The 27940-nt window shown below is 43.2% G+C and overlaps 1 protein-coding gene across 4 annotated transcripts in view; it reads left to right on the top strand.

The window, feature by feature from the left end:
- The window catches only part of ME3 (malic enzyme 3), a 179430-nt gene that overhangs the window by 13481 nt on the left and 138009 nt on the right, over positions 1 to 27940 (top strand). Inside the window, exon 1 of one of the 4 annotated variants that reach the window (XM_090030615.1) lies at positions 2814 to 2834. The exons of 2 other annotated variants lie outside the window; for them this stretch is intronic. In XM_090030615.1, the coding sequence (XP_089886741.1) occupies positions 2829 to 2834 (6 nt within the window). In that variant the 5' untranslated portion in view covers positions 2814 to 2828. Of the gene's footprint in view, positions 1 to 2813; positions 2835 to 7016; positions 7110 to 27940 lie in introns of those variants that run through there. One more of the 4 variants, XM_090030614.1, reaches the window with a different exon arrangement.

Raw genomic sequence — 27940 nt, forward strand, 5'->3', positions numbered from 1 at the left:
TTTTCATAGCTAGTCTAGATTATATTGAGATCAGAGTACCTGGGTTTGGATTTTTTTTTGGACTTTGATTTCCTGATCTCAAGGTAGAGCAGGCTTAAACATGTGCAGTGAATTTATATGCCCTAGGTAATACAACCTTGGACATTAAACTTAACTGTTATTCTGGTATCTTCAATTGCTATCAGATTTGTTTCTGTTTGGCTTTTTATTTTATTTGCTGAGATAAGCAAATTAAATAAGATTTAAAACAAAATATTAACATAAATTGTGTTGGTTGGTCCTTTCTTAGACCAAAGCAGGAAAAAAAAATCCAACAATTGTATAACATTAACAATCAGGATTGAATATTTTTCCTTAACAGAGCAAGGTAATTTTACAAAGGCACAAATCATAGTAATCTCCTGGCCCTAAATTCTTAGTTATGTGGAATTTGGAAATGATTAAATATATATATTTATCATTTTCCTTTCCCTTTGTTAAGAGAAGAATGAAACCACGGCAAAGCAAACTAGGATATGATTTGTCTTTGTGTTGCAATGAATGCAACTGACTGTGGTTCCAACATGTTTTGGGGTGGGTGTCCTTATTTGTTAAACCATTTGTATTGAGGTTAATTAAGCAATAAATTAATGCTCAGTAAGACTGTAAGGCCAAGTTCTGCTGGTGGAGCTCTGAGAGGAGTTGGAAAACTTAACTGTATCCAAAGGTGGCATTTTTGCCTCTCATATAACAGTTATCGTTCCACCATGCTGAAGTATGTGGACTTATCCACAATCGTGGTTAAGCAGGAGAGATCTTAAAAGAGGGAACTAGACTTCATAAATGTCTGTCTCAATCCTGATCACACAGAAGGCAATGGTAAAATTTGCTATGATTTAGGAAATACAGCCCTTGAGTTGTCATAACTGGTTTGTATATCAAATAGACTGTTCCAAGAAGGGGAAGTGATGTGGTTGACTGTTTGCCGTATAGTATCGTTGAGTTTTGGATATATACTTGCACCTTCTGTGGTTTAAAAGTGAAGTCTAGTAGCAACTGCATTTTTTTAGGTTTGATTTTTTTTTTAAGGGGCGGGGGACGGAGAGGATTTACTGTTCTGTACGTATCGCCTGGGCCCTCTTGTGTTACAGCTAGTCTGATCAAAGGATGGCATTTGGCCTTATGGCCCAATTCTTTCATTTGTGCCTCTTACCTGTTTTCTACACTGGAAAATATGGTATCCATTTCACCCAGCAGTGTACAATTTAGCATAGACAGAACACTAGACAGTCCAGCATCACTGTCTTCTGCCGGCTCAGTCTCCTTTGCTACAGGTGGAATAGCATCATCTCTGGAAAAAAGGCATTGATTTCGGTAGCTGAAATTCAGCCTTTCAGTGCCCTCCACAGGCTCTTTAAATGCGGTGTGCTGCCCTGGGCAAGAGAAACCTTGGCTTAGCAGCTGTGATTAGAGGTAATGCAGGATTACAGACCGTCCTATTCCTATTCAGTGTAGTGAGAGCAATGAGCTAAAAAGCAAATGATTATTTTAACTAAGCTGTGGATTCTGGGTCCAAGAATATTCTTATAAAAGCAAAACATAGGCAGTAACTCAGGCTGAAAAAATTAGCCTTTTATTCCGACTGCCGGGTACCCCCTGTCTTCCCTCTTTCCCTTCCCGATTCACATTTTATTAGCTCTGATATTAACACTTTTTGTTCAGGACCTTTATCTGTTACCTGGATAAATACCTTCTTTATTTGGAGGAGCTTAATTTTGGAGCTTAATTGAATAGGAACAGGTTGGACAAGCCTTGAAGCTTTCAGGAACATAAACACTTTCTACTGCTAAGACTTTCATTCTGTGAGCAGCCTACATCAACAGAAGGCTTAGCTAGCACAACAGTAGACTGGATTACTCCCTCCTTTTTAAAAAGTTTTTTCACTAGAGATAGGCTGGTAATTTCCATTTTAAATTAATTTATGGATTATTTTAAACTTCTTTTTAAATTGTATTGTCCTGAGCTATGGTCTACATGTCATCAATGCAAATGCAGTGTTTTTTGTCCTTTTAAAGTGTTCTAAACAGTAAAACTCTCTTCATCTTTAAAGCTTTCAAAAACTAAAATTGTACCCAGCATTCACTCTGTGTGTGCGTGTGTGGTTCTGATGGAAAAAAACCTGCAGTAACAAGTTGGCCTACTGCTGCTGGCCATAATGCAGCGCTGTCCTGCATGCTTTTGACTGGTCCTGTGTTCAATAAACAGACTTCTTATAAACAGAGTTCTGCTCTGTGGCTCAGTTTTTCTTCATGCAATTAACTCATGAATTGACAAACTCAAGGCTTCCTTGGCCACATGGATCAACTGCATTCAGCCTTGTAAAACATGCAGTTAAATTTTTATTTAGTATATTATGTTTCCCTACAAGGCTTATAAGAGGAGAAAATTACAGATATGTGAAATAAAACAAGATTATATGCTACAGGGCTAATTATATGTCAACACCTTTTAACTTTTGGCCTGACTCAGTCCCAGGCTAATGACTCTCCACCTCCCCTAGCCAAGGTTACCATCCGTCCGGGTTTCCCCGGGCATGTCCTCTTTCTGGGTCCTCCCATCTCCATCCAGGCAGTTTTTTAAAATATCAACTAATGTCCGGGATTTTGCTTTGCTCAGCATTGACGTTTTTCCTGGCACTTCCTGGCTTGCCCTATCAAGCAGCTGCTTGGGGATGGGGGTAGTGGAGAGAGGACAATTAGAGGTAGGGAACATCATGTGCATCTGAGTGTGCATGCACATGTAGTCGGCATGCAGCGAGGCAGGGTAGTGGTAGCAGCCTCAGCAGCTGCATGCAAGTAAGTCTGTGGGGGCAGGGGTTGGAGGGTTGGGGCTTGGGGACTGCCTGCGAGGGGAAGCTGTGTGTGTGCGTGCATGTGTGTGCATAGTAGGGGTGTGTGGAGGGGATGGGGCAGGTGTCTGCCGGCACTGGGGAAAACTTTTTGGGTGCTGGGGCTGCAGCACAGTGGGGGGAGGTGGGAGGAGGCATCTGCCCCTCCAGCAGGTAAAGGTGGTGGTAGGGCCCTGCGGTGGCAGCGGGGAGCTGCATGGCTGGGCTAGTGGCACCAGGGCCAGTGCCCTTGCTTGTAGGGGCAGGACAGCCAGGAGACACTTCAGGGCTTGGGGGAGCAGGGTGCTGTGGGTCAGAAGTAAGGGGCATGGGCATATTATTGCCCCCTCCACAATCATATTGCCCTCCCCCCGCCAGACTTACAGGTGTCCTCTCTTTTGAAACTGGAAATATGGTAACCCTACCCCTAAAGAACTATTTTGTTATTGATTATTGATTTAACCATTGGGATTTTTTGTTTTGTTTTGTTTTTTACTGCTACAACCCAATCTCCCGTTTCAGGGGTGTAGTATTGCACCTACAAATAACTTTGGCTGCAAACAACTGCAGGTGCAAACAAGGGAATGTACTGTACATACCCAGCTCTTATTTGTGGTAATGTGCAGGTATCTATGCACAATCACTTGTAATTGCAGCAGATACAGGGAAAGGGTCCCTGCAGCAGATACTACACTGTTGTGGAAATCTAGGCTCTGCGTGTTCTGTGGTTTGTCACTCCAGTAACAGTACACTGTTTTAAAGGCATGTTAAAAGTGTGACCATAGAATTCATGAAACCAAGGAAATCATGAGTTAAGGCGCTAAAAATAAAGGTCTAGGCATTCTTATTTCACAGTGAGTCAGGTGGCTCAAATGTGAATCTTTAAAAATATAGCATGGTGAATTACTATGGGTTTAAACCTTTGAGCTAAGACAGTGAAGGTCTGCTTCTCATTCCAAAGCACCTTTTCTTAGGGAAGACTGGGAGGAAAAATAGGATGTTAATAAACTATGAAAGATAATGATAGTTATCCTGATACTAATAACAGGAGAGAGACTATTGTGAAGGCAAGATTGGGCACGTTACATGCTCACAGGGGTATTTGACATGGCAGAGATAATTTGGAAAGTAACTCAAGTTTTAGAGAAGTCCCCATTCCTAACAGGGGGGCAGTATGGCTTGGTAGGTGAAACTGGTCCAGAAATGACTATAAACCAAACCTAAATTTTCCAAATAGATTAAACCCATGGGAAAACTTTCTCAGCATAAATTAATGTCAAGTGTGAAATCTGTCACTAGTAAATCTGTTTACACTGAATTTTGAATTGAACCACTTTTCTAAACTGGGTGATCTCAACTAAATACAGACTCCACAATTTTCAGCTGTAAAGGGACTTAACTTCACTTTTGTGATGCAGGGGGGAAGGGAAGATCATTCAGTGAACATAGTGGGCACTGAGAGATATGGGGGGGAAAAAACCTCAGTGGGGAAAAAACCTCACTGCTTTACTGGGAGAGGAAACAAGTTTAACCCAGCTCCCCAGCATCTGTATAGAGCGGGCGCTTCAGGAGGGCTTTTTGGTGCTTTTATCTAAAGTGATTCAATCAAAGTGTGCTATCTATACAGACATTGGGCAAGCCAGGTCAGACTAGGTGCTGCCTCTTCTGGGCATGCACTGTGCTTGGCACAGGGGCGCGCCAATCTGAAAGTAAAGCGCTGGGTTGTTTTTTTTTGGCGGGGGGGCGTTGCGGGGTGGTGGGTGGTTCACATCTGTAAGCAGCCTATGATGTGTCAAGTTCCATGGGTCCTGCCTCTCACTCCACTCACACAGATATTTATGGTTTTGGTAAATTGTCTCAAACAGTATAAGTCAGATGATGATGTGTAGTCTGCCTTTCATCTTGAACACTTATAAAAGCATATGCACATCTGATTCAGTTAGTCTGTAAGGTACAATGCTATCCTGCTTTGTCTCTGAGAGAGAAAGAGAGCACAATCTGGTAGAACTTTTGCTTGCTATAAGCTTCCAAAGGGGTGCTGGGGTTAATTCTCTGATGGTCTTTCCGCTGATTTCACTGGATTTGAGATTATACCCCAAAGAAAAATTCTACCCCAGTGGTGCTCAACCCCTGACCTATGGGCCAGATCCAACCCCTGGCACTGTGCCGTTCAACCTGCAGGCTTCCCAACAGGTTTGTGGGGATCCCTGTGGGTTGTGGCATGGGACCCTGATCCTGGTATGTGGGGCTGGGCAAAGGTGACGCGGGGCCCTGGGACCCTGATCCCCATGTGCGGGGCTATATGTAGGTGGCATGGGGCCCCAGGGCCTGTATATAGCCATGTGGGTCCAGTTGGAAGCACATGGGAAAGACAGAGGCTAGCTGGGGCCCAGTCCTGGTGTGGAGTCTGATCTGGCCCCTGAACTAGCCTCACATGGCCAAAAGGATGGGCACCATTATCCTATACCCATTACTTAGCCACAATAATAAGGGCGATATGCCTCCATTTCCATTATCCATCCTCCAAAATATCAAAACTGCTTAGTAATGCCTTGCACCTGAACTTCATCTACCTCCAAGGCTGGTGGAGTGACTTGGTGCTGGGGTATTAAAGGGGTGGAGGTTGTGATGGGCTGGGGGGTGGAGGGTTTTGGGGTGTGAGGGAGTGTGAGCAAGAAGGATTGTGGGTGAGGGATGTGAGGGGATGGTGAGGGGACAGGGGACTGGGGTGTGATGGGGACAGGTATGTGGAGGGTGCAGTGGGTTCATGGGGACACTGAAGGGGTAGGCTAGGACTCAGTGGGATGTGTGGGGGTTGGTGGGGTCTGCTAGGACATGGGGCACAATGGGATGGGGCTGAGAATGGGGCTATATGTGGGATAAGAGGGGATTGAGCGGAGATAGGGGGCTTTTGAAGCAGTGCATGGGCAGTGGTGGATGCATTAGGGCCATGGTGGAGTGTCTGGTGGATCCATGTGTTGGGATGCAGAGAGCAGTCCTTTCCCTGGACCTGCTGTGGGGGGTAATGGTTGTACGTCCCTGGTCCCAGCTGCCTGCCCTACCCTAGAGTTGGCAGTCGCCCTCTCTTCCCCTCACCCCAAACTCAGTTATGTCTGTTTTTGCTTGGATCTTGAACTGAATAATAGAGCCCTAAGCCCCTAGTATATTAGTAAGGGTTCTAGGTGATTTCTAATTGGAGAAAAATATGTGTTAGGATGATCCAGCACACCACCTGCACTCCAGTTTTTAAAACCCTAGATCCTCCTCTCATGTGCACCTGCAAAAAGTTAATTGCAGTTTAAAGATAAACCTTAATGAGGTTGGCCCTGAGTGCACCAGTGTAACAAGATCTTGCTGTTCTGTACTAACTCCTTTTAGGCTCCTGTGCAAGGTCAAATATTGTATTGACTCCCAGCCAGACAGCCCCGCTTGTAGAAATGTAACTGATACTTGGTATAGTTGCAAAATGAGCTACCCTCTGAAGCCCAGGGAGTCCTGCAGTCTTACTTCCTGCAAAGTTGGAAAATTCTGTAGGATTTATTGGGCTTTCCAAGAGCATATTTAACTCATCTGGCTCTCAAAAATGACAATATTTGCATTACAGATTGCTGTATACAGGAAAAGGTTTTCAGTTATTATTCCTGTGGGAATAGGAAATTCAGCATTGGGCTGGTGCTTTTTAATTTTTGGCAGAAGATAAATAGAACAGTTCTCAAGACCGTAAATGTTCCCCAGTGTCACCCTGGCGAGAGGAGGGCAGTAAACATGTTTGCAGGTCCATTAGGAGGCAATAATCAGCCAAACACTTTTTTTAAATGCCTTTGTATTACATCATTCCAATCTGATCTGCAAACTGCCCTGTTGCATCAAGTGCGTTTATGGGAGGCATCAATTTTAGTCCCTGATAATAGTAACTCAGCTTGCTGCTGGCTTTAATTTGTGTTAATACTTTAGGCTGGGACCCTAAATCTGGTTTGTTTACACTGAACTCCATTTCAAACCTCATAGGTCCTGGGAGTCCTACTAAACCAGGCCCCTAGCAATTGCATTTCGTGTTACGAGGAAAATACATGTGCCTACTGCTTTGAGAAATAATATAAAATCCCATTCTGAGATGACATAACTAAACCTGCTGTTTTACAGGCAAAAGAATGGTTATGGGAACATGGCACTGTTTCACAGCTTTGCACATTTGCTCTACAGGATTTCTGCACATGTACGGCTCATGCACAGTTTGGATCAGGTAATTGGGCACTATGCCACAAAGCAAAATAAGTTCTATTCTTGGCTCTGTAGCAAGGTGCTAGAGTGACTAGGTCACAGAACAAGTAATTCAACTCTGTTTCAGTTATGCATGTTTTGATATTAGAGAATTTACCTGCCTCCCATGCTGTTTTAGAGAATTTAAGGTAGTGGTTCTTAACTTCTTCAGACTTGAGGCAGTCCTTGGAAAATGCTAGCTCTTAGCTTCCATTTGATTGCAACTACAGAAAAATAATAGAGCAATTCTTCTGTTGCAAAGAACCCGGAAAGACCACAAGAAATAGGGATGTTTTTTGCCTATGGATTCCTGTTTTAAATCTCGGAGTTTATCTTGTGATTCAAGTGTAGGTGATTGCACATGTAATCATGCTAATATTGCATAGCACCCCATGGCACCCTTAAAAGGTTTTTATGGCACGTGCTGTAGGGCCCCTGCTGAGAATCATTGATTTAAAGTCTCTATCCTATCTTCAAAGCCTGAAAGGAGAGTTTTGACAGAAGGCAAAGTAATGCTACAACAAAACTGAATGAGCAGCCAGCTATTTTCTAGCAATTCAGTAAAGAAAGACCGTCCCTCTGATGCATAAAGCGGTTCGTTTCTCTGGAGGCCACAAAAATCACAGACACACACTCATTAGATGGCACAAAAGGTGTATTTGCAAATAGGGACAGGGCAGAGTCAAGAACTCAGATTACTCTGAACCCACCAAGGAATTTTGCAGGCTGTATTTATCTTTTCCCTCCTGGGCACGTGTGCAGAAACAGGAACTCTTACAGCTCACTTCCGTTTCATACAAGCATACATGTGGTTACATCACTACATACATCGCATGTATAGTATAATTAACTACTTAAGTATGCAGGGCAGAGAGGTAAATATGCATCAGCTAATTAAGCATGCTCAGAGACTACTATAGGTCACCAAGAGTTCAACCCCCCCCCCTTCAAGGACACAGTCAGTTGAATTCCAGCTTCTGTAATCTGTATGAGAAAGGCTAGGGAGAAGCTGGGGGAGAGTCTGCGATTTAGCATAAGAAAAGCTGTGGCAAGGCTGGGAAAGGAAAAAAGTCCTTGGCAGTGTTTCTTTCTTATCGGGTGCAAGATGCAAGCTGTGCATTTCTAACAATACTCCATTTCTAACAATATTCCATTTCTAACACCTCCAATTGTTCTAATGGCAATTTAAATTTTTCACAGGAGTTCCTTGTGGTGATATTATCAACCCAAGTTCCTAGCTTATACTAATTTAAAATAAATTATATATACATATATTTTATTAATATAGTATAAAAATAGCTTTGCCATTTAACAGTGTACCCCCTTTGGGGAAATTGTATCAATACATGTCTATCAAGTATTTTGTAAGGAAATTTAAATTTGATAATTCCTCTAGAGGTTGTGCTTTTTTCTCTTGGATCTTTTTAAAGCTTTTCTTTTTTTTTTTTTTAAGTGGGGGTGGAGCTGTTAAAAGGTATCTGGCAAATATGTGGTTAGGGAAAAGAATTGGATAGTTTTAAAGTTTAATAGTTTAATGCCCCAGAACATAAGGCTAAAAGGTTCAATCATCACTTAATGCACTTAAATGTATCATTCCCCCTCTTTTCAGGCCTCAGAACCCAGACACACTGACTCCTGTTTTGTGAGATGCCCTTGTGTGCACTAATGCATTCTGTTGGGGCTATATCAATCACAAAAGTCCACATGAGCAAAGAAGCCAAATTAGAGTCATGAAAAGTGCCTTTCTAGTTTCTAATTTTTTTTTTAATTGTACTGTGCAGTTCTGCAAAGTTTTCCTCATCTTAAACATCCGTATTTTCTACTCCATTAAGTACAAAGGAAATTAAATTCCTTTTAAAAATAACATGGTGTGATTTTGCAACTTTTTAAATTTCCCCCAGATGTTGCCTCCATGCTTTGGTAAGGTCATGGGTTGGGCTCATGCATCCCCGGCTTTCATAGATGGAGCACTGCAAAAAAGCAGAAGCTAGTGAGGCTGGCTATCCAAACTGGAAAAAAGAAAAGAAAGAAACAAGGCAAGCCAGGTACTTTATTTAAAAACAAACAAACAAACCAACAAAACAACACTTTTGAAGGCATATAGGATGCAATTTGTGTATGTGAGTATCTCCTTTTTCCCACTGAAATTAATGAGCGCACATAAGCTGTTGCAGAATCCAGTTGCAAACACAAATATGCTTTTTCAACTTTTTCCTTATATTTCTCCTGATAGGACTGATGTTAATGTCAGTCACCAAATCAGTGTAGATTAGATGATAAAGGAGGGCTCTGAGCTGTCAGGATCACTTTTTCAGCTTAAGATATTTCTGTGGAATTCTGTGGAACTGCTCATGGCCTTTACTGGACTTAACATGCCAGTGCTTTCATATGATAAGAAAGAGCAGCTATGTCCATTTAAAAGCTGGCTTGGGGCGGCTGGGGCAAGGGACAGAAGTTACACATAAACTGGTTTAAGTGATCAGAAATTGGTTTAAAGCTGTAACAGAACATAAATTCAGTGCATATAAACCAGTTTCAAAATGGCTGAAACTGGTTTAAGATAAACCTGGCTGAATGTAGTATCAGACTTAAATGATTTGGGTCAAACCAGTTTGTGGAACTTCTGTCCCAGACCTGGGTTTAAGTTAAATCACAGTTCCCCAGCATCCCAGCATGCTTTCTGGCCCTGGACTGGGCTGTGCTGTCTGCTCCAGCAGAGAAGGGTTGTGGGAGAGGCGACATCCCAGGGTGGGGTCTGGGTCCAGGGAGGAGGGTTAAACGTACCTTCCCCTGAGTACAGAGCTGCCCTGCTGTTACGCTTACTGAAACTTACTGCTGGCTGTGACTGTGGACTACAAATCCCAGAGGCACCTGGACACAAGAAGAAGTAGTAATGAGCATCCCAGCAGAGTTCTGCTGCTCTGATTCTGGACTGCAAATCCCTGGGACCTCGGAAGTGGTAGGAAGAAGAAGCAAACATACAGCTCATGCTGGCTACAAGTATGCTTTAGCGCCCTCCAGCTTTGGGCCTAAGCCACTTTAGGCATGTGGCTGCGTTTCCTGAATCAGAAGTAAATGTGAGTCTAGTTGTTTCTCAGTTTACCCTGTGCAGCTTAAACTAACCTGCAAGGACTGAATCGATCCAGTCTTGGGCTTTTTGACTGTCTGTACGTAGCCTTAGTGATTAGGCCAAGGTCATACAAGAATCTGGTTAACAGTGAATCAGGTTCAGTTCTCCCAAAGCTAGTACCCTAATTCCTGGACCATTGTCCATTTGCTGACTTCCGTCGCTTGCAGTTTTCAGTTAATTGAAAAATGCATGCTAATATAGTGCAGTGTTTCCCAACTGGTGTGCCATCAGGCATGTCCAGGTGTGTCACGGCATTTTGGGCTGGAGCCATGCCCCCCGCCTGCTGCTGCTGCTGTGGACACAGACAGCCGGGGAGCATGGCTCCAGCCAGGCAGGGGGTGAGGCTCCAGCCCAGAATGCTGTCCGGCTGGCTGCACACCACCCCCTCCTCCTGCCCCCGCTCAGTGTCCGGTGTGCCACGGTGCTTTTTGATTTAGGTAAGTGCGCCGTGGGGCGAAAAAGGTTGGGAAATGCTGATATAGTGACTGCTTCATTCCATTGCTACATCACCTAATCATGTGATGTGCACTGTGCACTAAAAGGAGGAGAAACATTTCACATTATGCTACCTAAAAGTATGTGCAAAAGAACCAAGCAGTGAGAAACTACTGATCAAGGGAGAGTCATTACCTCAACCACTATGACAGGTTTCTTTGTATTTTCTATTTAAAATACCTAACGCATTTAGATTTTGTCTTTGTTGTGAAGCAGTGCCAAATTTCCAGCCACCCTGTAGCTACATTATAGACGTGAATGCCTTCTAATTTAGAATCAGTACTGGATGGTGTTGTTCAGTGAGTAATACATTTGAATAGGAAGTAAATGTAAGATGACAGCTTATTCTTACAGCTGGAGAAGGCAGTCTGGTTCTGATGACTTTCTTTTAGTTGATTGCCACTCTGATTTTTCTCAAGTGGCTGGTTAGCTGCGTGCTTCAACTGGGGCGGGGGTTGTTGATGGAAACCAAGAGCCTACTGGCTCCATTTTCTTCCCTCTCTTCTCTACTGACTTGAATATAGTGTTTGTGGAATGAAACAAGAGCCCATTAGAGCTGGTGGTACTTTTAGATAGTTTGTTTGGTCTTCAGACCCCATCCAAAACCTGTGTGTAATCCCATCCTTGCTGTGTTAGGCATGCCTGCTTTATTCTAGTGGAAGTCAAGGAACTTCAAACAAGTGTTTAGAGCTGAAATGGAATATAGGGCTTAGATCAAATGTTTGAGGACAAATTTGATGTTAAAAGCATTGGTTACCTTAAAGCAGTAGTTCCAAAACACTTTTCGACCAACGAACTGGAATCCATCTACATAATTTCTCAGGGAGTACCATGCATCCTTGTCATGCTTATAATTTTAAAAAACATTATAAATGCACAGTATGTGGTCTACACCCACCAATCGTGGACCGTTTACAATAGCTTTGTGGATGGCCATTTGAGAACCACTGTGTTGAAGGTATGTGCATGCACCTTGCTGGATCAGAGCTTATGTGAGAAGCAACATCAGTGAAACCAGTGGAGCTGTGAACGGTTGCAAGGCTCTGCTGTTCCACTTTCAGAGAGGAGAGGCAAAAACCTGAAAATCTCAAAAGCCAATGGCTTGTCAGATCGGAGAAGTAAGACTCAGGGAAACTCATAATACCTCAAATTTTTATGTTTAACAAAGAAAAGAGGCTACATAAGCAATGCAATCATGTTGGTATTCTTAAAGAAACTTACATTTTGGGTAGGGCCTGAATGGCTTGCTCTCTAATGTTGTCATTAAATGTGACAGGTTTTAGAAAGGTACAGACGAAGAAGCATCCTTCAGGAGTCTTCTGTTCCTCAGCAACTGTCAATGGCCACTGTGTTGGTGACCACGCCATCTGATACATTTCTCAAGAGATTTATATCAAAGCCTGGGAAATGCCTTTCTTTACTATTAACTTTTCAGCAACTCTACAGCTTTGTGACAAAAAAGTTTCTAGCAAATCTCACAAAGTTTTAAATTGGCAGATATGGGGAGTAGTCTGCTTAAAGTTTGGCTTGACCTTCCAGCCCAGGCAGTCCCACATACTATAATCATCTAATTTCTTCAGGACCCAGATTGCTGTCATGTATGATGTAAGTTTGCCCTACAGTGGGGCAGATGGTGCTGCCAGAAGGGTTGTATATTGCCACTACATTTGCACTCCCGTCTCCCCAGGCTGGGGAAAAGGAAGATGAACAATTGAGAGCATGGGGAGGACTGTGAAAGAAAGATGACATCTAGAAAAATCACTGTCTAGACCCTCAATCTTAGTGAAAGACTTTCTGCTTCCAAGACTTCACGATCAGAAGGGCTAGGAACTTTTTTTTTTTTTTAATGAAAGCCAAGTTCAGAAGTGAAGTAAGTCAGAAGCTGTCAATTGTGCAAAGGCCTGATAGGGCTGTTACTTTTGTTTTACTGTCATGAGTTGAATCCAACGGAGGTAGCTCATGGCAGGTCTCTCCGCTGAATACTTTTCAGGATTGAGCCCAAAGCTTATAAAATCTGCTGAGGCCTGATTGAAGGGTCCAGTGGCTGTGTGCCTGGCTGGCAATAAGTAGCAAAAAATACTCAAGGTCAAAAGCTTCCACTGAGGAGAGCTGAGCAGTGCCCCATACTGTTGCATCGGAGTGGTGGTGCTCCAAGACGGAGTGAGAGGACTTGGGGTCGTGGAAAAATCTATCTTTTAAAGTCTTCACGTTGTCTTGTCTAAGTGACCTCAAACTCTGCAAAACTTTCTCCTTCTGATGAGAGGCCATGCTGGTGAAATGTCCCAAGGACAGCTTCTTTGAACAAATGCTGATGCGGGCTAGTAAAATGGAGAAGGTGCAGTATCGGTATTTGGCTTACGAAAAGTTTGTTTAAAGCCTGGATGGTGGAGTTGCTCCTTTACAACGATAATGACAACTTTTGATCTGCTGTTTTGATCTGCTGTACTCTAATCTATTAATTTTATATGGCTTGCAACCTGATTGTATTTAAGCAGTTAATATGTTACTTGGGTAGTTAAGAAATGCAGACTGAAATTATGTATGTGCACAAACCGTGTTCCCTCTCCTCCACACTTCCATGCCTAAAGGCTTTTTATGCACAGGACACAAATGTTAGCTACTGCATGTATGGTTTCAGCAGTGATCCCTGGAAACTTGGCTCACATAAGCACTGCTGGAATCTAACCTCTTCTTATCCTAGGTACTGAGCAGTTCACCTCTCTGTTTCAGTTCTACTGAACAGTCAAAATAAATGACATGGTGCAGGTTTTTTCATTCCATGTGTGGCAACTAGTCTTTGCTATTAAACAGTGAAAGGAGGCGACTCAACATAAAGCATCCTATCAGGATTTTTGTTAAGTGCACATCAGTTAAATTCTGGGATTGCCTTTTTGGCAAGTGCCACAAATTAGCCCTGGACCCTCCCTGAGTGCCACTCTAATCTTCCCCTGCCTGATCTGCCGCTTTGCTTTCTGCTCTCTTCCCTCTGCTCTCTAACTAATCCACTGCTCTGCTTTCTTCTTTTTGCCCTATCTGCTTCTGTGCTGTCTGTCTACACACATTTATACACATACATTTGCCTGCTCCAACACACTGGAGATCCAGCACATCAAGGCAGACTCAAATCGAGTCTGCTCTGCACCCAGGCTAATGCACCCAGCGCTGCGTCGCATACATTTGTATAAAAGGTGAAATGCCCGTCAGTGCTGAGAAAACGGTGGCGGTGCACTTTTGAACTAAAACACCTTCAATGTGTTTTAGTTCAAAAGCGCACCAGCGCCATTTTCTCAGGGCTGACACGCATTTTGTCATTTATCCAAATGCGTGTGCCGCAGTGCTGGCTGCATTTAAAAGTGCCCAGTGCTGCTGCACAGGCGTTTGTACAAATGCCCCACAGAGGCTGTCTGTGCCTATTCGTGGCACTTTTGCTACAGGTTGGCCATCCCAGCTTACTTTGTGAATCCTGTCTTGTGTTTTTGTGGAAAAGTAATGTTTTCCCATTTTTTGTTGGTCCACTCTTTTTATGCATATAAAATAGTGTGCTTTTACATTTGGATAAACATCTTTTTTATGTCGGCAACTGTTTTCAGATGCCAAATTTCCACTAAGTGCTCTTTTGATGTATTTTAATGAACCATCTCTTTCTTTTGCCTCTACACAGATCTCATTTTAATAATGTTGTGAATGTAGATCAGCAACAAAATGCTATGAAAATGGATTCCAAGTTCTGCGGCTTAACGACTGAAATGAAATCACATCTCTCAGCCCTGTTTGTTTTCTGTGGTTAATCTTTAGTATTAATGTGGGAGGGTGCCCCCATGTTCTGTGCTATTCATATATCCCTCTCATTCATGCCAGACACATACGGGAAAGGGAATTTAAGTAATTGGGGTAAGTCTGCATTACAGGAAAGAGTAGGAGACATGGAATAGATTCAGTCTCTTCTCATTTCAGTGGTAATGAGAAAACAATGGCACTGTCCACAATTTGGGCACAGTTCTCCCATCTCCTAAAATGTCCTCTGCATCCAGTATATCTTTATGTTTTTTAGTCTGGGAATGAGCTCATCCATCCCTTCCTGTGCCAGTTAGGAGGAAGAACTCAGCATGGTGAAAAGCAAACCAATCTGAGGGCAGAGGGAGGGGTGAGGAAGGGTGAGAAATCCACCTTGGTTAATTATAAGACAAAACTAAGCAAAAAAACCCCTTCCAAGTCAGCACTAAGTATTGTGAACGCTTGGAAGCAAGTTTATACAGGCTGTACGTCATCCACGACATCTAAGTACATACCGAGGACTATTCTATTAGAACTTACTGATGAATCTCAGTAGGCTAAAGAAAAATAACAGAGAACAACAGGCATTTACCTGATTTTAGTTTTGTTGGTTTTCTGTGGTTGGCTGACTACATATTTTTTTATACTTGAGAGGTACTCAAATCTAAGTCAAGAGAATATAAACAAGTATTTACGGTTAAGTATCTCCATAAGTGGTTTGAACCAGGGCCATAACGGACCGGGATTTTTGTGACTTTTTCTGGGTCTCCTTTATTCCCCATGCCCCCATGGAAACTGCACAAGCTCTGTCTCCATTTTTAGTTGGCCCCATTCTTCGTTACCCTTTGGCTAAGCTGCTATGCAGGGCCAGAAGAAAAAGGAACAGGAAGCTGGATGTCATACATAAGCTGTGTTTTGCCACTAAACCGCATCTCCCTTCCCTGCTCTTCCACAACACTCCCCTCCTTCTCCCCCTGCCCCTGCCTCTCACTTCACCCCTCACCCGCCAGCTGTACATTCGTGCTGGAATAGCGTGACGGTTCAGCGGGAATGTAGGTCACCAGGCCTGCAGTAGGCCATTAGGGGCAACCTGGGGGTCAGCCGAGCAGGGGCACGGGTTACTGGAGCCAAGAAACGTTGTCTGAGACGTAAACCAAGGTCAGAAACCAGGAGTCGGAGAACTGGTGCTGAGTTGCAAGGAAGATCTGAGACTGGGGTCAAGGAAGTCGAGCCGAGTCAGGATGCTGGGGAAACCAGAGAGAGCCGAGCCATTGCTGTCAAAGTGAAGGCATTATAGACCAGGTGGGGAGCCTTCAGTGGTTTGACTTTATCTACTTCATCTTAGTAGTACTGTAGGAATTATTGATTCTGACTCTTTCAGGGAGGGAACATGAGCCTGCCTAGAATGGTGCACAGGTAATCTGCCACTGACTTTAGAAATAATTACCTTTTTATGCCTTAGTATTCCCATTTTTCAGTTGAGAAAAGCAATTAATTTCTCACTCGCTCTTGCAGGGTACCTTGGGGTCCTGGAGTGAGTAATACTTGCTGAAGAAACATTTCCTTTTTCCTTTACTATGATTTTTTTGGATTAAGGACAGAAAACTTACTAATAGAAATTCTTTCAGGAGTAAAAGTAAAATGTATGTGTAGATCAGGCGCTATTTCTGATTCCTTGCGCAGGATACAAAGTACATTTTACATTTCCGTCCTGTTGTTAATTACTGCCCTTTGTAGTTCTGCTACAATTGATGTTTTACTATCGTGTTTGTTTTCAATAAACAACATAAAGTAAAAGAAGAATAAGTTTTAAGTGACTGTCCTCTGTTGTAACTTTCATTTGCATTAATTTTCTTATGTGATCTTAGATAAGATCAGCAGTTTCAGATTTTAGTTTATATGACCCAGAACAGGTGTCGGTTACATAAAACTGTTAATTATGTATTAAAACTCTGTATCTAGTGACATTGTCCTGAAGAGAAATGATTTCATATTATAAATTATGCTCTGTCCTTAGTATTTTTAGATGTAAATATTTTCATTGTTTATCTGTGGCGAACAGTTTTCAATTATCCCTCATTTTAGTCCCAGAGGTTACTTATGATTTGGAGAAATTGGCTTGTCCCCCTTATTGTTGTGTATTGCAGCTTTACTTCACATACAAAATCATGAGGTTATAGTTACATGGTTACATTACATTTCTTCTGCGATAGCTTTTGCATACTTCACTTTGGATGCGTTGACACATTCATAAATGTGCAGCGGTTACTGCGCATTTAATTTAGTACTTGTATAATCAAGCACTAACTGAATGTTCAGTAACTGGAGTTATTGCTCAGTAGCTGCGGTGAATGCCTTTTAAGTGATGCTATTGCACAGTAGCCTAATTATACTGTGCAGTAGCGTATTAGCACTGTTTGCGCTATGATGCACTAGTGCGTAGTATTATTAGTCTACTGTGCTGTTAGCATCTCATGTAGATGTGCCCTTTCACTACTTGCTATACTTTGAGTCTTGACTTTTGGTTGTCAGAGACTGACATGAATAATATTTCCTACCACTTATCAAGGCACCATCTAGTTAAGTCTTGGATTAGACTCTAATATTAGTCTTGGATATGTCTGTAAGTAATTCTTTTTGGCAAACTCTTAAGAATCAATCTGTGACTGAGACTAGAAGAGATTATTTAATTTAATAGTGAATAAACAAATCTGGCACAGGGGCCACTGCTTTTAGATTAGTCTAAAATGGAGTGAGGCTACGAATTGAAAATCCATGTTCAAGAAGAACAAAAGATCTCCCACTCACAATTTTTAAGGAATTATTTCTAAACTATGATTTTTGTGGGCTACCTCAACAGTAGTGATTCATGAGGGTCTAAACCCCCAAATGATATGCTGGTTAAGCGCTCCAGGGAAGAGAAAAATTATGGTACTTGAATTGCAGCCTTTAAAAATGGACTTTCCTTCCAAGGAAGGCTCAAATTGAGAAGAAAAATAAGGTGACTAACTCTTATAGAAAATGTGTTGACTCAGGACTCTGGAGTGAACTTAGATGGTTTTATCTGCAGTTTTCTATAATCCTGATTATTTTAAATAGTCTTGTAAAGCTGAGTTTGGCCCACTGATCCTGAATAAAGGAAGAAAGTCTAAAGAAATGTTCATAAGCATTTCTGTTTGTTAGAGATCCAGCAATATATCAGTCCCATATCGGATCGGCACCAATATAAGGAAAATTGACGGTATTGGCAATTTGCTTTTTTTGGCTGATGTGCCTGATAATGTGGCTGATAAATGCCCTGTGCGTGCATGCGTGCAGCCACAGCGCAGCATGCAAGCACCCAAGATCGCAGCTTAGCAGCGTGGAAAGGAGCTGGGTGCGGCTGGTAAGTCTGTTGTGAGGGAAGGAGCATGGGGAGGGCAGGTTGAGGCCCTTGCTGTGAGGGAGAGAATGGGGCTGTGGCTTAGGCAGGAGCTGGGGCAGGGGCAGCGGCAGGCACTGAACAGCCAGGGCATGGCGCAGGATGGAGCCACAAATGGCTCATCCGGGAGCTGCGAGGGGGATGGCTCCTGCTGCTGCATGCACCCCAGGAGGATGTGGGGGGCTGGTGCCCCTGGAGCTGCACATGGGGTAGGGCAGGCTGGGGATGGGGACAGTGCCAGGCTCTTCCCAGTGGGTGGCTGGGCCGGGTTGGGCTCGGGGTGGGCAGTGGCGGTGCTGGGAGAGGGGCTATAGAAAATTTTTTGGTGACTGCAAGCCACCCTGTAGCTCTGCACCTAGTGCCACCACTGCCCACCCTAAGTGTAGTCTGGCCCATCCCCACTGGGAAGAGCCCAGTGCCACCCCAGCCCACAGTGGCAGCCCACCCTTGCCCCACATGCAGATCTGGGGGCACATGCTCCCATGCCCTCCCTGGGTGCATGGAGTGGTGGGAGCTGCCTCCACACCCCCACACGAGCCGCTTACAGCTCCATCACAAAGTCTGCCTCAGCTGCACAGCCCCAGCTCCAGCTCTAGCTCTAGCCCCACTCCCTCCTTCATTGCAGGGGCCTCAATCTCCCACTGCTTCCTCCCCAACAGACTTACCAGACAGACCTGCATATCAGCAATCAGATCAGTATCAGCCAATATGACTTACTAAAAATTGGCCATAGATGTCGGCCCCAAAAATCTTTATCGGTTCACCCCTACTTTTTATTAATGAGCAAGAAATGGACTAATAGAACTTTCCTTCAGTCTTTAACTTCAATTTTTTTTTTAAGTAGTTCCCCTTCAGAATGCTTGATGTGTGACCATAAAACAACATTCCTCTACTGAGAGCTGGTAATACAAAATGCTGCGCTGGCAAATGTATTTGCCTAACCTCTTCTATTTTGGGGGAAATAAGGCTTAGAAAAGAACATCCTGTTCACTTCCCATGCATAGATCTTCTTCATTTACTCTCATTTCCCACCCTCCCAGATACTTCTTGTAAGTATGAAAGTTGATAAGATAACTCAGACCACATAATTTTTGTCAATTTAGTTGACCTTCTGAATATTTGAGAGTAGAACAGTCTCTGAAGAATATCTTCAGATTTTTTTTGTCTATAGTTTGCTCAAGAGTCACTTACTGTAAGTTGTTAGTTTTATTTGGAATTGATTTCTCGTCTCTGACTATACATGAGAACTCTTTAGAATTAATTTTATATATATATTGCCCATACTTGAAATAAAGCTATACTTTTCTGAAAATATTATCAAGAAGTTAGTTGTTTGTGTGAGCATTTCTGCTAATAATTTTAAGTTCTGTAGAACAGGGTACAAATGAAGCTGCAGATTACCCAATTTTTGTATTATTATTATTCCAAAGAATATTTTTGGCGAATATAAGATATGAGCGTGCATTGCTAGACATGATTTTTATAGTCAACATAACAATGAAGGGAAGCATCTAGTCTCAAGTGGGAAGCTGCTGAGAAGTAGATTCACAAGGTGGATTCACAAGGTCATGATAAGATTGCCCCAAACTCTGTGGTTCTTAGTTACAGTTAATACCCTTTTATTTGCACATAGGAAAGAAGTAGCATTCAGTCTTTATTGCAGGGCAGATAAAAATCATCTATTTATTTAAATTTAAAATAGGATATTTTATTTAAATCGGGGGTTTTTTATTTAATTGTATTTTGGGTTTTTTTTGTTAAGATGCTTTTAAAAAACATATAAAGATAGTTTTAATTTAAGGTAAGTTTAAGATCAAAGATATCATTATGAAATAGGGATTATAACTTCTAATTATATACTATTGGAGATGATATAGTCATGTAGCCTTTTAGAGGTTTTATAAATAGGTCACAACAGGCCATGAACTATATTATGGGCCCAATCTCATGGGATTCCCAGAGGCTCCTCTCTAGGCTAGTCAAGATTAAGGAAAACCACTCTACCCAATGGGACTCAATGCTCAGTCTAGAAGATCCCATTAAGCATCTCTGTGATGCTTAGTTTCAGTTCTCAAACTGTGGATTTGTGTCTCCAGAGATCATAGGCAGACAAGGTTCTTTGGGTAGATGTGATATCTTTTATTAGACCAACTAACTAGTTGGAAAAATTGTTCTTTGCAAGCTTTTGGGTACAAACACCCTTCTTCAGGCATAGGGATAGTTTGTTTTCTCCAGAGATAACATCCTTGTTAACAGCAGTATATAGAGATGAGAGATAATAGAGCTGATTGATTACCCACCCATCAGCCCTATTGTCTCTCTGCAAGTTCGTGTACACGCAGTAAAGCCAAGTCTAAAAGTGCCAAGTTTCAAGAAGTTAAGTGAATAGCTGATACAAACCACAAGAATGCACTTTTTGTAGAAAACAGTGATTAAAACAAGGCTTCCTGACCAGTGATTGAAATCATTATTTAAATTAATTTAATTTAAAGCAAATCCACCCTGCTTTATTTTTCTGGTAGGCCAGTTCTGTTTTGAAATTTCTAAGGAAACGCTTGCAGCCCTGCAAAAATATACTGTATCTTTCAGTATACATTATATTTCATTAACAGTTTACAGAGAAATTAATCTCCTCCACACAATAACTTTTCCACCCCATCAGGATTTGCAGGGGTCAGGGGGAGGAGATGAACTCAGAATGTTTAGAAGGACTTGGAGGTAGGAACAGCCTTTTTGTTCTGTATGTATGCATGTATGTACAGTACCTAACATGACAGAAACTACTGTAGTACAAATAATAGCACTGAGTTATGCATAGAGTGTAAATGAGTACTTACAGAAAAAAAAAACCAGTATCCTGATACAGGAGGAATCTTGTCCTGGGTTTTTGGTCACATTTTTCAACACTCGAAACTCATAAGACCTAATAGAACAGTTCCCGGCCTAAATCAAATGCTCAGATTTGAGTATAAAACTGCATCAGTATTTTACTTTTGAAATTTTTAAGTGGCATTTAACTACAGAATCCCACACGCAGATTAGAGGACTGCCATCAGCTCACCCGTAGAGTTGGGAAGTGTCTGAAGTTGAAATATCTATGAGGGAAAAAGTGATGGAAGGCACCCATTTCATTGGAGATAGAGAAAAGAATGCCAGCTTAGTGTATTAATTTGTACATGAATCAAGTTTCTCTTCTACATGTAAAAAACATACATGCTTTATTCAAGCCACTTTTATAATGGGCAGCAAGGAGGTTTTTTGTTTTTTTAATTTTGGGCCTCACATTAGACAGTCACCAAGAAAAGCTGCGGGCTGTATGCTTGGCGGTAATCGGTTCAGAAGCACTGTCACATCTCTTATGTGTTATTGTTTCATCCAGATTTGCTGATGGGGAGAAAATTAGTTGGGTGACGTAAATTATTTCCATTTTGTGTTTTGTCTTTTTATGAAAGGATGTTCAAGTTATCATAGGTGCATTTAGCCATTTTGCAAGCAAGACTGCTCTTTAGTCCCAAGTCCCTCTGTTCACAGCCGACCAGTTCTGTCCTTCTTGCTTACCCAAGCAGAACATGGTTATTATCCTGCAAGTGCTATTAGCAGGATATAATATATACAGATGCAGTGCAGGGTCAGTTAGACCTTTTTTTCAAGCATTGGTCCAGCCTGCCTGTTCTGGTTATAAGCTAATCTTTGTGTCTCAATAGTCTTTTTAAAAACTGTCCAGATAGTCTGCTTGTATTTTGCTGAAAACCATCTATGGTCATACAGACTCACCCAAGAGCCAGAAATCAGCATGACATACTGTGTATATTAAATCAGTGGAAGATGTAACTCCTTTGTAATTTTGCTTTCTATAGACGCCTTTCTTTTTGCTAGCCTTGCCTTAGGGATGTTTTTGCATCCAAAGGGTTTCACATTTGAAAACACTGTTTCATTTGTTAGTCCAAAAGCCTAGAGCACAACTCCAGCTACTTTGTATACGTAGCCTGTGTCCAAAGCCCGGCCTGTACTGGGTCTTTCCACCATGTCATGGGAACTGTTTTCATTTTTTCACCTGAACCGTGTTTAAAACTCGGCATGTTACAATGTTTTTGGCTGGATATTAAGGCTAGGCCTTCATCTTTATCTTATTTAGGGCGCATATTCTAGCCTGCGTAAGGTAGTTGTCTGTCAATGGTTTCTAAGTGGAATTTGGCTCTGTCAACAGAGTTTTGCTTGTCAAATTGACTCTATCCTCTCTCCATTCACCCTCTGACCTGTTTTTCCCTATTGCTTTGGCTTGAAAAGGAAAAGAAACATTTGGAAGCGGAAAAATTACTAGATCTCAACATCTCATTCCCAGTCCACTGCCGTTTGGAAAGTCAGTTCCTCAGATTAATAGCAGCCCTGTTGCCTGCAGTGCACAGGTTGGATATTGTGGGGGAAATACAACCGTGGTGTTCCTAGTGATGTCTGTTATATCATGTGGAGTTGCTTGCGACATTCCTGAAGTTGTGCTATTTCAGGGCTTTACAAACTACTAGAACATACTTTTGCCTTATTAGGGGATCGTGTTACAGGCCATTTTTTAGTAGCTGCAGAATTCCAGATTCTGCACAAACTGTGTGGTAGAGCGTCTGGCATATGCCTTTGTCCCAGGATAAGTGGGCCTGGGAAAGTCTGTCTTGAGATGCCCGTGTGGGCTCCTGCAGCAAAAATACAATATTAAAAAGTAAACAAATGGGAAACTTGAGCTGCGCTGGGGTTTCTCTCCATTATGCTGATCAAATGACTCTTGTAACTCATACAGCTGCTTTTGTTATACTCGCAGGTTATGCCTATGCTCTGGGTTTAGCTCATGCTCTGACATGTGTCTTGCACAAACCCTCCACTGCCCGTATCCAAGCCCTCAAGCATATGCTTAGTTGTGCTGTGCACCCATGATTGCTTCTGTGGCTGGGGGATAGGGTGAAAGCCTGAGTTGTGCTTTAGCTGTGGCATGAATTCGCCATGGACTTGCCCCAGCCATGTATCCCCATTTCCATATACATGTACCCCCATGTACATGAAAAGCAGCACAGCTTCTCCCCCCCCACCCACCCATGTAAATCCTCAACCCGTGAAATTATTCCAAAAGCTAAAGGCAAATTGTTAAACCTGTCTGCTTCTAGTTCCCTATAAATGTAGTGCCTGTATCCCAACTTACAGGGTGGGTATTGCAAGGTTTCTTTGCTAGTGGAATAACCGTTGGAAGTGTAGGTTTATTCCAGAAGCACGGGCTGCTGCTGCTGCTGCTACTCCTGCTCCTTACAGAGGCTTGTGTTGTGCAGCCCTGGAGGCAGGTCCATGTTCCTGGACCACAATTTCTATCTTCATGGTTCAGTACAGACAGTCAATAAGCCTGAGGCTGAATCGATTCAATCTTCACAGGTTGGTCTAAACTGCATAGTGAACAGACATTCACTTTTGATTCTGGAAATGCAGTCACATGCCTGCAGTGGCTCAAGCCAGAAGCTGGGGGCCACTAAAGCATGCCTCCCTGCTCAGCTGAAGCAGGCAGCTTTCGTCAAGGCTAACCCAACCCACACTGCAAGCAGTGGGTTGTGGGGGAGATGGAAAGCATCTTGGGATGCTAGGAGACCGTGAGTTAACTTGAATCTGGAGGGGATCTGGGACAGAAGTTCAATAAACTGATTTAACCTAAATCAGTTAAGTCTGATACTACTTCCATCCAGGATTATTTTTAATTGCTTTCGACAATTTTGAAAGTGGGTTATGTGCACTGAACTTCTGTTGTGCTACGGATTTGAATCAGTTTCCAATCACTTAGATTGGTTTATGTGTAATTTCTGTACCTAGCCCATGTGGCAATCCCTTCCCTTTACATAGGCTGCACACAAACAGCCAGGAGGAATATCAAGAGGCATTGATCCATTTACCATAGCTCTGAGCATCAGGTTTTAAAAAGGCATGGAGAAAACTCTTTTCTTCAGTCCTGTTCATAAAAGTAAGTGGGATAGGGTCTCCCACTGGCCCTACAGCAGACTGAGATGTATGGGAAGAGATGTCTCTTTGCTCAAAAGCCGGGAGAAAGAGAAGTGCAGGATTTATTTCCTTCCCACTAAGAATCTGGATCTGGGAGTGCTGGGGGAAGGGAGGGGAGGAAAGAGGAGATACCAGAGTATTGGGATAACAGTTTGCAGCATTGTCCTCATAGCTACCGTTCCCCGCATGTCCATGAAGACACCTGCTAGGAACTGCATGTCTTTTGGTGTGGATCCGTCATGCAGATAAATATAATTTTGTGAAGTGCTCTTGGTTTTGAATATTAACTCCTAGTTGTGCCATTTGTATCATTTTATCTGCTCTAGCTTCTTGCTAACTTTTACCCCCAGATAGTTGGAACAGCCTCCCTCTCATATGCACCAAGTTCCTTTTTTTTGGAAAAGTATCTAATCTGTTGTGCGAGAGGCAAGGATTTTTATGGATGACATCTTCTGTTGGATCAACGTCATGGCTGGGATAAAGTTTACCCACAAAAATCCTTGCCTCACCTAATTTCTGGACCCCCATGGCTACAACGCCACTCCAGCACTACCGAATCTATCATGGACATTCAGCCCTTTGGAGTCTTTTCTCATACATATTTTGCCTCTAAAAATTCAAGATTCTGCATTTTAGGATCCTGACAGAAAATTGTTTATGGGGATTTTTTTATGCCTAACCATGCTTCCTAGTGGAAATGCTGGTGAATTACTGTGCAGTGGGATTCCTGCCCTGGTTTCTGTGATCAGATTCTGTGTTCTGAAACCTACTCATGAGTAAACCAGTTAAAACCTTTCAATTGGCGTTTCTACTAGCATTAGTAATTAGATAAGCAACCTACAAAATGTTACTTTATATAGAAAGTAAGCAGTGAGGCAAGAATCAGAGCTGGTTAACTTTTATTGTTGACCAGAACAAGAACGAGAACTGAAATTTTGTGCAAATCTTTTGTGGGTCTCCCCTCCCAAAACTTTCCATTTTGTAGTAAAACATTAATTATTTTCTATTTTGATTTCCCCCTTTTAAGTTTTACTCCTTTCAGTTACTAGATACAATAAAAAGTAAAATTATACCTGCAGGGGGTTTATTTTTTGTTGTCACACTGATGTTTTCAAACTTTCTCATCTTTGGAAAAGATAGGGCAGGATAGCACCTTAAAGGCTAACTCATTTAGAAAAGCGTAAGCTTTTGTAGGCTGCAGTCTACTTTGCCAGAAGCTATGAATGTATTTGCAGACCACAGCATTACTAAAAAGAAAGGAAAAAAGTAATTTAAATACAAAGGATAGGGAAAGGAGGAGGAAAGGACAGGCAGAGGGATCATAGCTGAGAGAGGCTGAAGGTGGATTGAAGAGATCAAAAGGGATAAACAAAGCAATTAACTCAGTGAAGGACAAAAGTGTCATAAAATCTAATCCAGATAAGGAGAGATAAGAACCCAGAAGCTCTGCTAAGATTGTATGTAACACAATCCATTTTGTGGATGATTTCTTGTTCTGTCATTTTATTTTCAAGTTGGTTTTTAAAGTGTTGTTTTCAGAACAGCTGCTCTGGGAGTTTAAAGAGTTTCGCCAGAGACTTGTGTGTCTTTCTGGAACTGATGTCAAATCAGCATCCATTCATTCTTTTAGGTGGTTGCCCCATCTGTCCAGTGGAGACAGCAGAGGGGCCCTGTAGGCAGGTAATGATATATATGACATAAGTAGAGGAGCAGGTGGTTGAACCCTGAATGTTATCATCTGTGGTTTGGGCAACTGATGATGTGGCATCTGGGTCTGAAGCAAAGCCTGATACCTTGGTGAGAATAGGAGTTGGGTAGTCTGTGGTGAGAGAGATGTTTGAGGCTGTAAATCAGGACATGAGATGGTTGTCATTTTCTATGTGGGTGGTGGCAGGGATCGCTAATGATGTGTCCAAGATGTTTAAGCTATAGGTGGGGCTTTAAGTGAGAAACAGGAAGGATTCTGCTTTCCCTGTCACGGGGTTGATATTGTAGTAGGTTGGAGCAGGGGCTGAATCTGGCTTTGATTTGACTGGGTAATGTTTGGGGATTGTATTGTATGTGTAGCCACCTTACTTCTTATCAATCAGGGATCTTGGTTTTCTCTGTTTAAAAACTGCAAATTCTCTGATTTTAAGACAAAAAGAAATTCTCTGATTAAAAAAAACCCACATCTGTTTTTCTGTGATTAAAATGAAACGTGTATATATTCATTTATATATGTATAAATATATATATACATATTTCATTTTAATCACAGAAAAACAGATTTGAGGTTTTTTTTAAATCAGAGAACTTGTTTTTTTCTTTTTTTCTTAAAATCAGAGTATTTGCAGTTTTTAAACAGAGAATACAGACACACACACACATACACACACACACACACACACACACACACACGGGTATCAATTTAACACAATATTTTATTGGTGTATTTACATTTTTAAAGCAGTTTAGAAGCTTCCCAGTGCCTCAGTCATTATAATAAAATACATTCTAAATACAGTAAAAGTTTCCTTAACCGGCACCTTACAAGCCAGCATGTTCTATTAACCAGCATGCCAGCTTGTAGGGTAAAGCGAAACTGGAAGTGCCCACTGTGGCACTTCTGGTTTCTCTGAGCCCCCATAGCCTAAGGGAAAGCATCCTGCGCTGCCAAGCCCCCACAGCCCGGGGAATAGCAGGCTGCGCAGGGCCCACCTCCCTGTCCCAGCGGCAAGAGGGTCGGTGACACCCTGGATGCAGCAGGAGAAGTGACAGCCCAAACAGGCAAAGATACCTGTTCGGGCCACTCAATTAACTGGCATAGTTTTTTATCCAGCACCCCCCATTCCCCATACGTGCCCGATAACAAAGCTTTTGCTGTACCTATATATTTTGGGGGTTTTATCATGGAAAATCAGAGCTCCCCCTGCAACCTCCGCTCACTGGGATTCAGGTCCAGATGCAGCTGTTCCTCCACTGCTGAGTAGTGTTGAGCAGTCTTGATATGCCAGTGCCCTGCTTATGCTGGTGTGGCACTCCCAACCCACAGCCCGCCACCTCCCCTAGTGCCCCTTACTCCCAACCCACAGCCCGCCGCCTCTGCTGGTGCCCCTCACTCCCAACCTGCAGCCCACCGCTACCCCCCCAGGCTTGCTGGGTGGCCCCAGCTGCCCCCACCCTGTCCAGTCCTGCCTGGACTACAAGATGATGGTCTGTGGGGACAGTTTCCAGCATGAGGTGCATGCAGTGCATCTCATGCAGAACCACAGGCAGCGGCTGGGGCACCACACGCTGCCCTGTGGCTGGGCCTGTGGCATGGAGGACCAGCCCTGCACTCCACAGCAGCAGCAGGCAACAGGAGGAGGGCAAGGGGCTCCAGGCTCTGTCCCTCTCAGGCTAGAGCGCAGCAGCTGCAATGGGTCCAGTTCATGCGGGCAGTGGTGGAGTGAGTCTGGTCCCGGCACAGGATGGAGGGAGGAGGAAGGGAGGCCTGTGGCACCTCACCACTGGGGCTCCTGTGCCATGCCATGCCAAGCAGCCTGACCATGGCCATGCCCCCTTTCCTTCTCTGGGCAGCTTCTCCCAGCCACCCCACCCCTGTAAGCACAGGCACCAGCCCTGGCGCTGATGCCGGACTGCACAGCTCCCTGCCTCCTGCAAAGGGCCCCCTGCACCCTTCTCCCACTGAAGCAGCAGGTGCCTTCCCCCTGCCTCCCTACCACGCCACAATCCCAGTGCCCAGAAACCTTCCCCCAGCACCAACAGGCACCTGCCCCCCCTCCTGCACCCATCCCCTCCACACAACCCTGCCCCACCCCCCACAGCCCACCAGACAGTCAGTCCCAAGCCATGGTCCTCCAACCTCTGCCCCCGTAGACTTCGCTGAATCCAGCTACCAGGGCCGCTCCCACCACCATGCCTAGCTACATGCTAACCATGTGCATGTGCACATGCATGTGGCACCCCCTGCCTCCAGCCACCCTCC

Source organism: Crocodylus siamensis, chromosome 1 (genome assembly GCF_052110815.1).
Source record: "Crocodylus siamensis isolate JL-2025a chromosome 1, ASM5211081v1, whole genome shotgun sequence".
Taxonomy (NCBI): domain Eukaryota; kingdom Metazoa; phylum Chordata; order Crocodylia; family Crocodylidae; genus Crocodylus; species Crocodylus siamensis.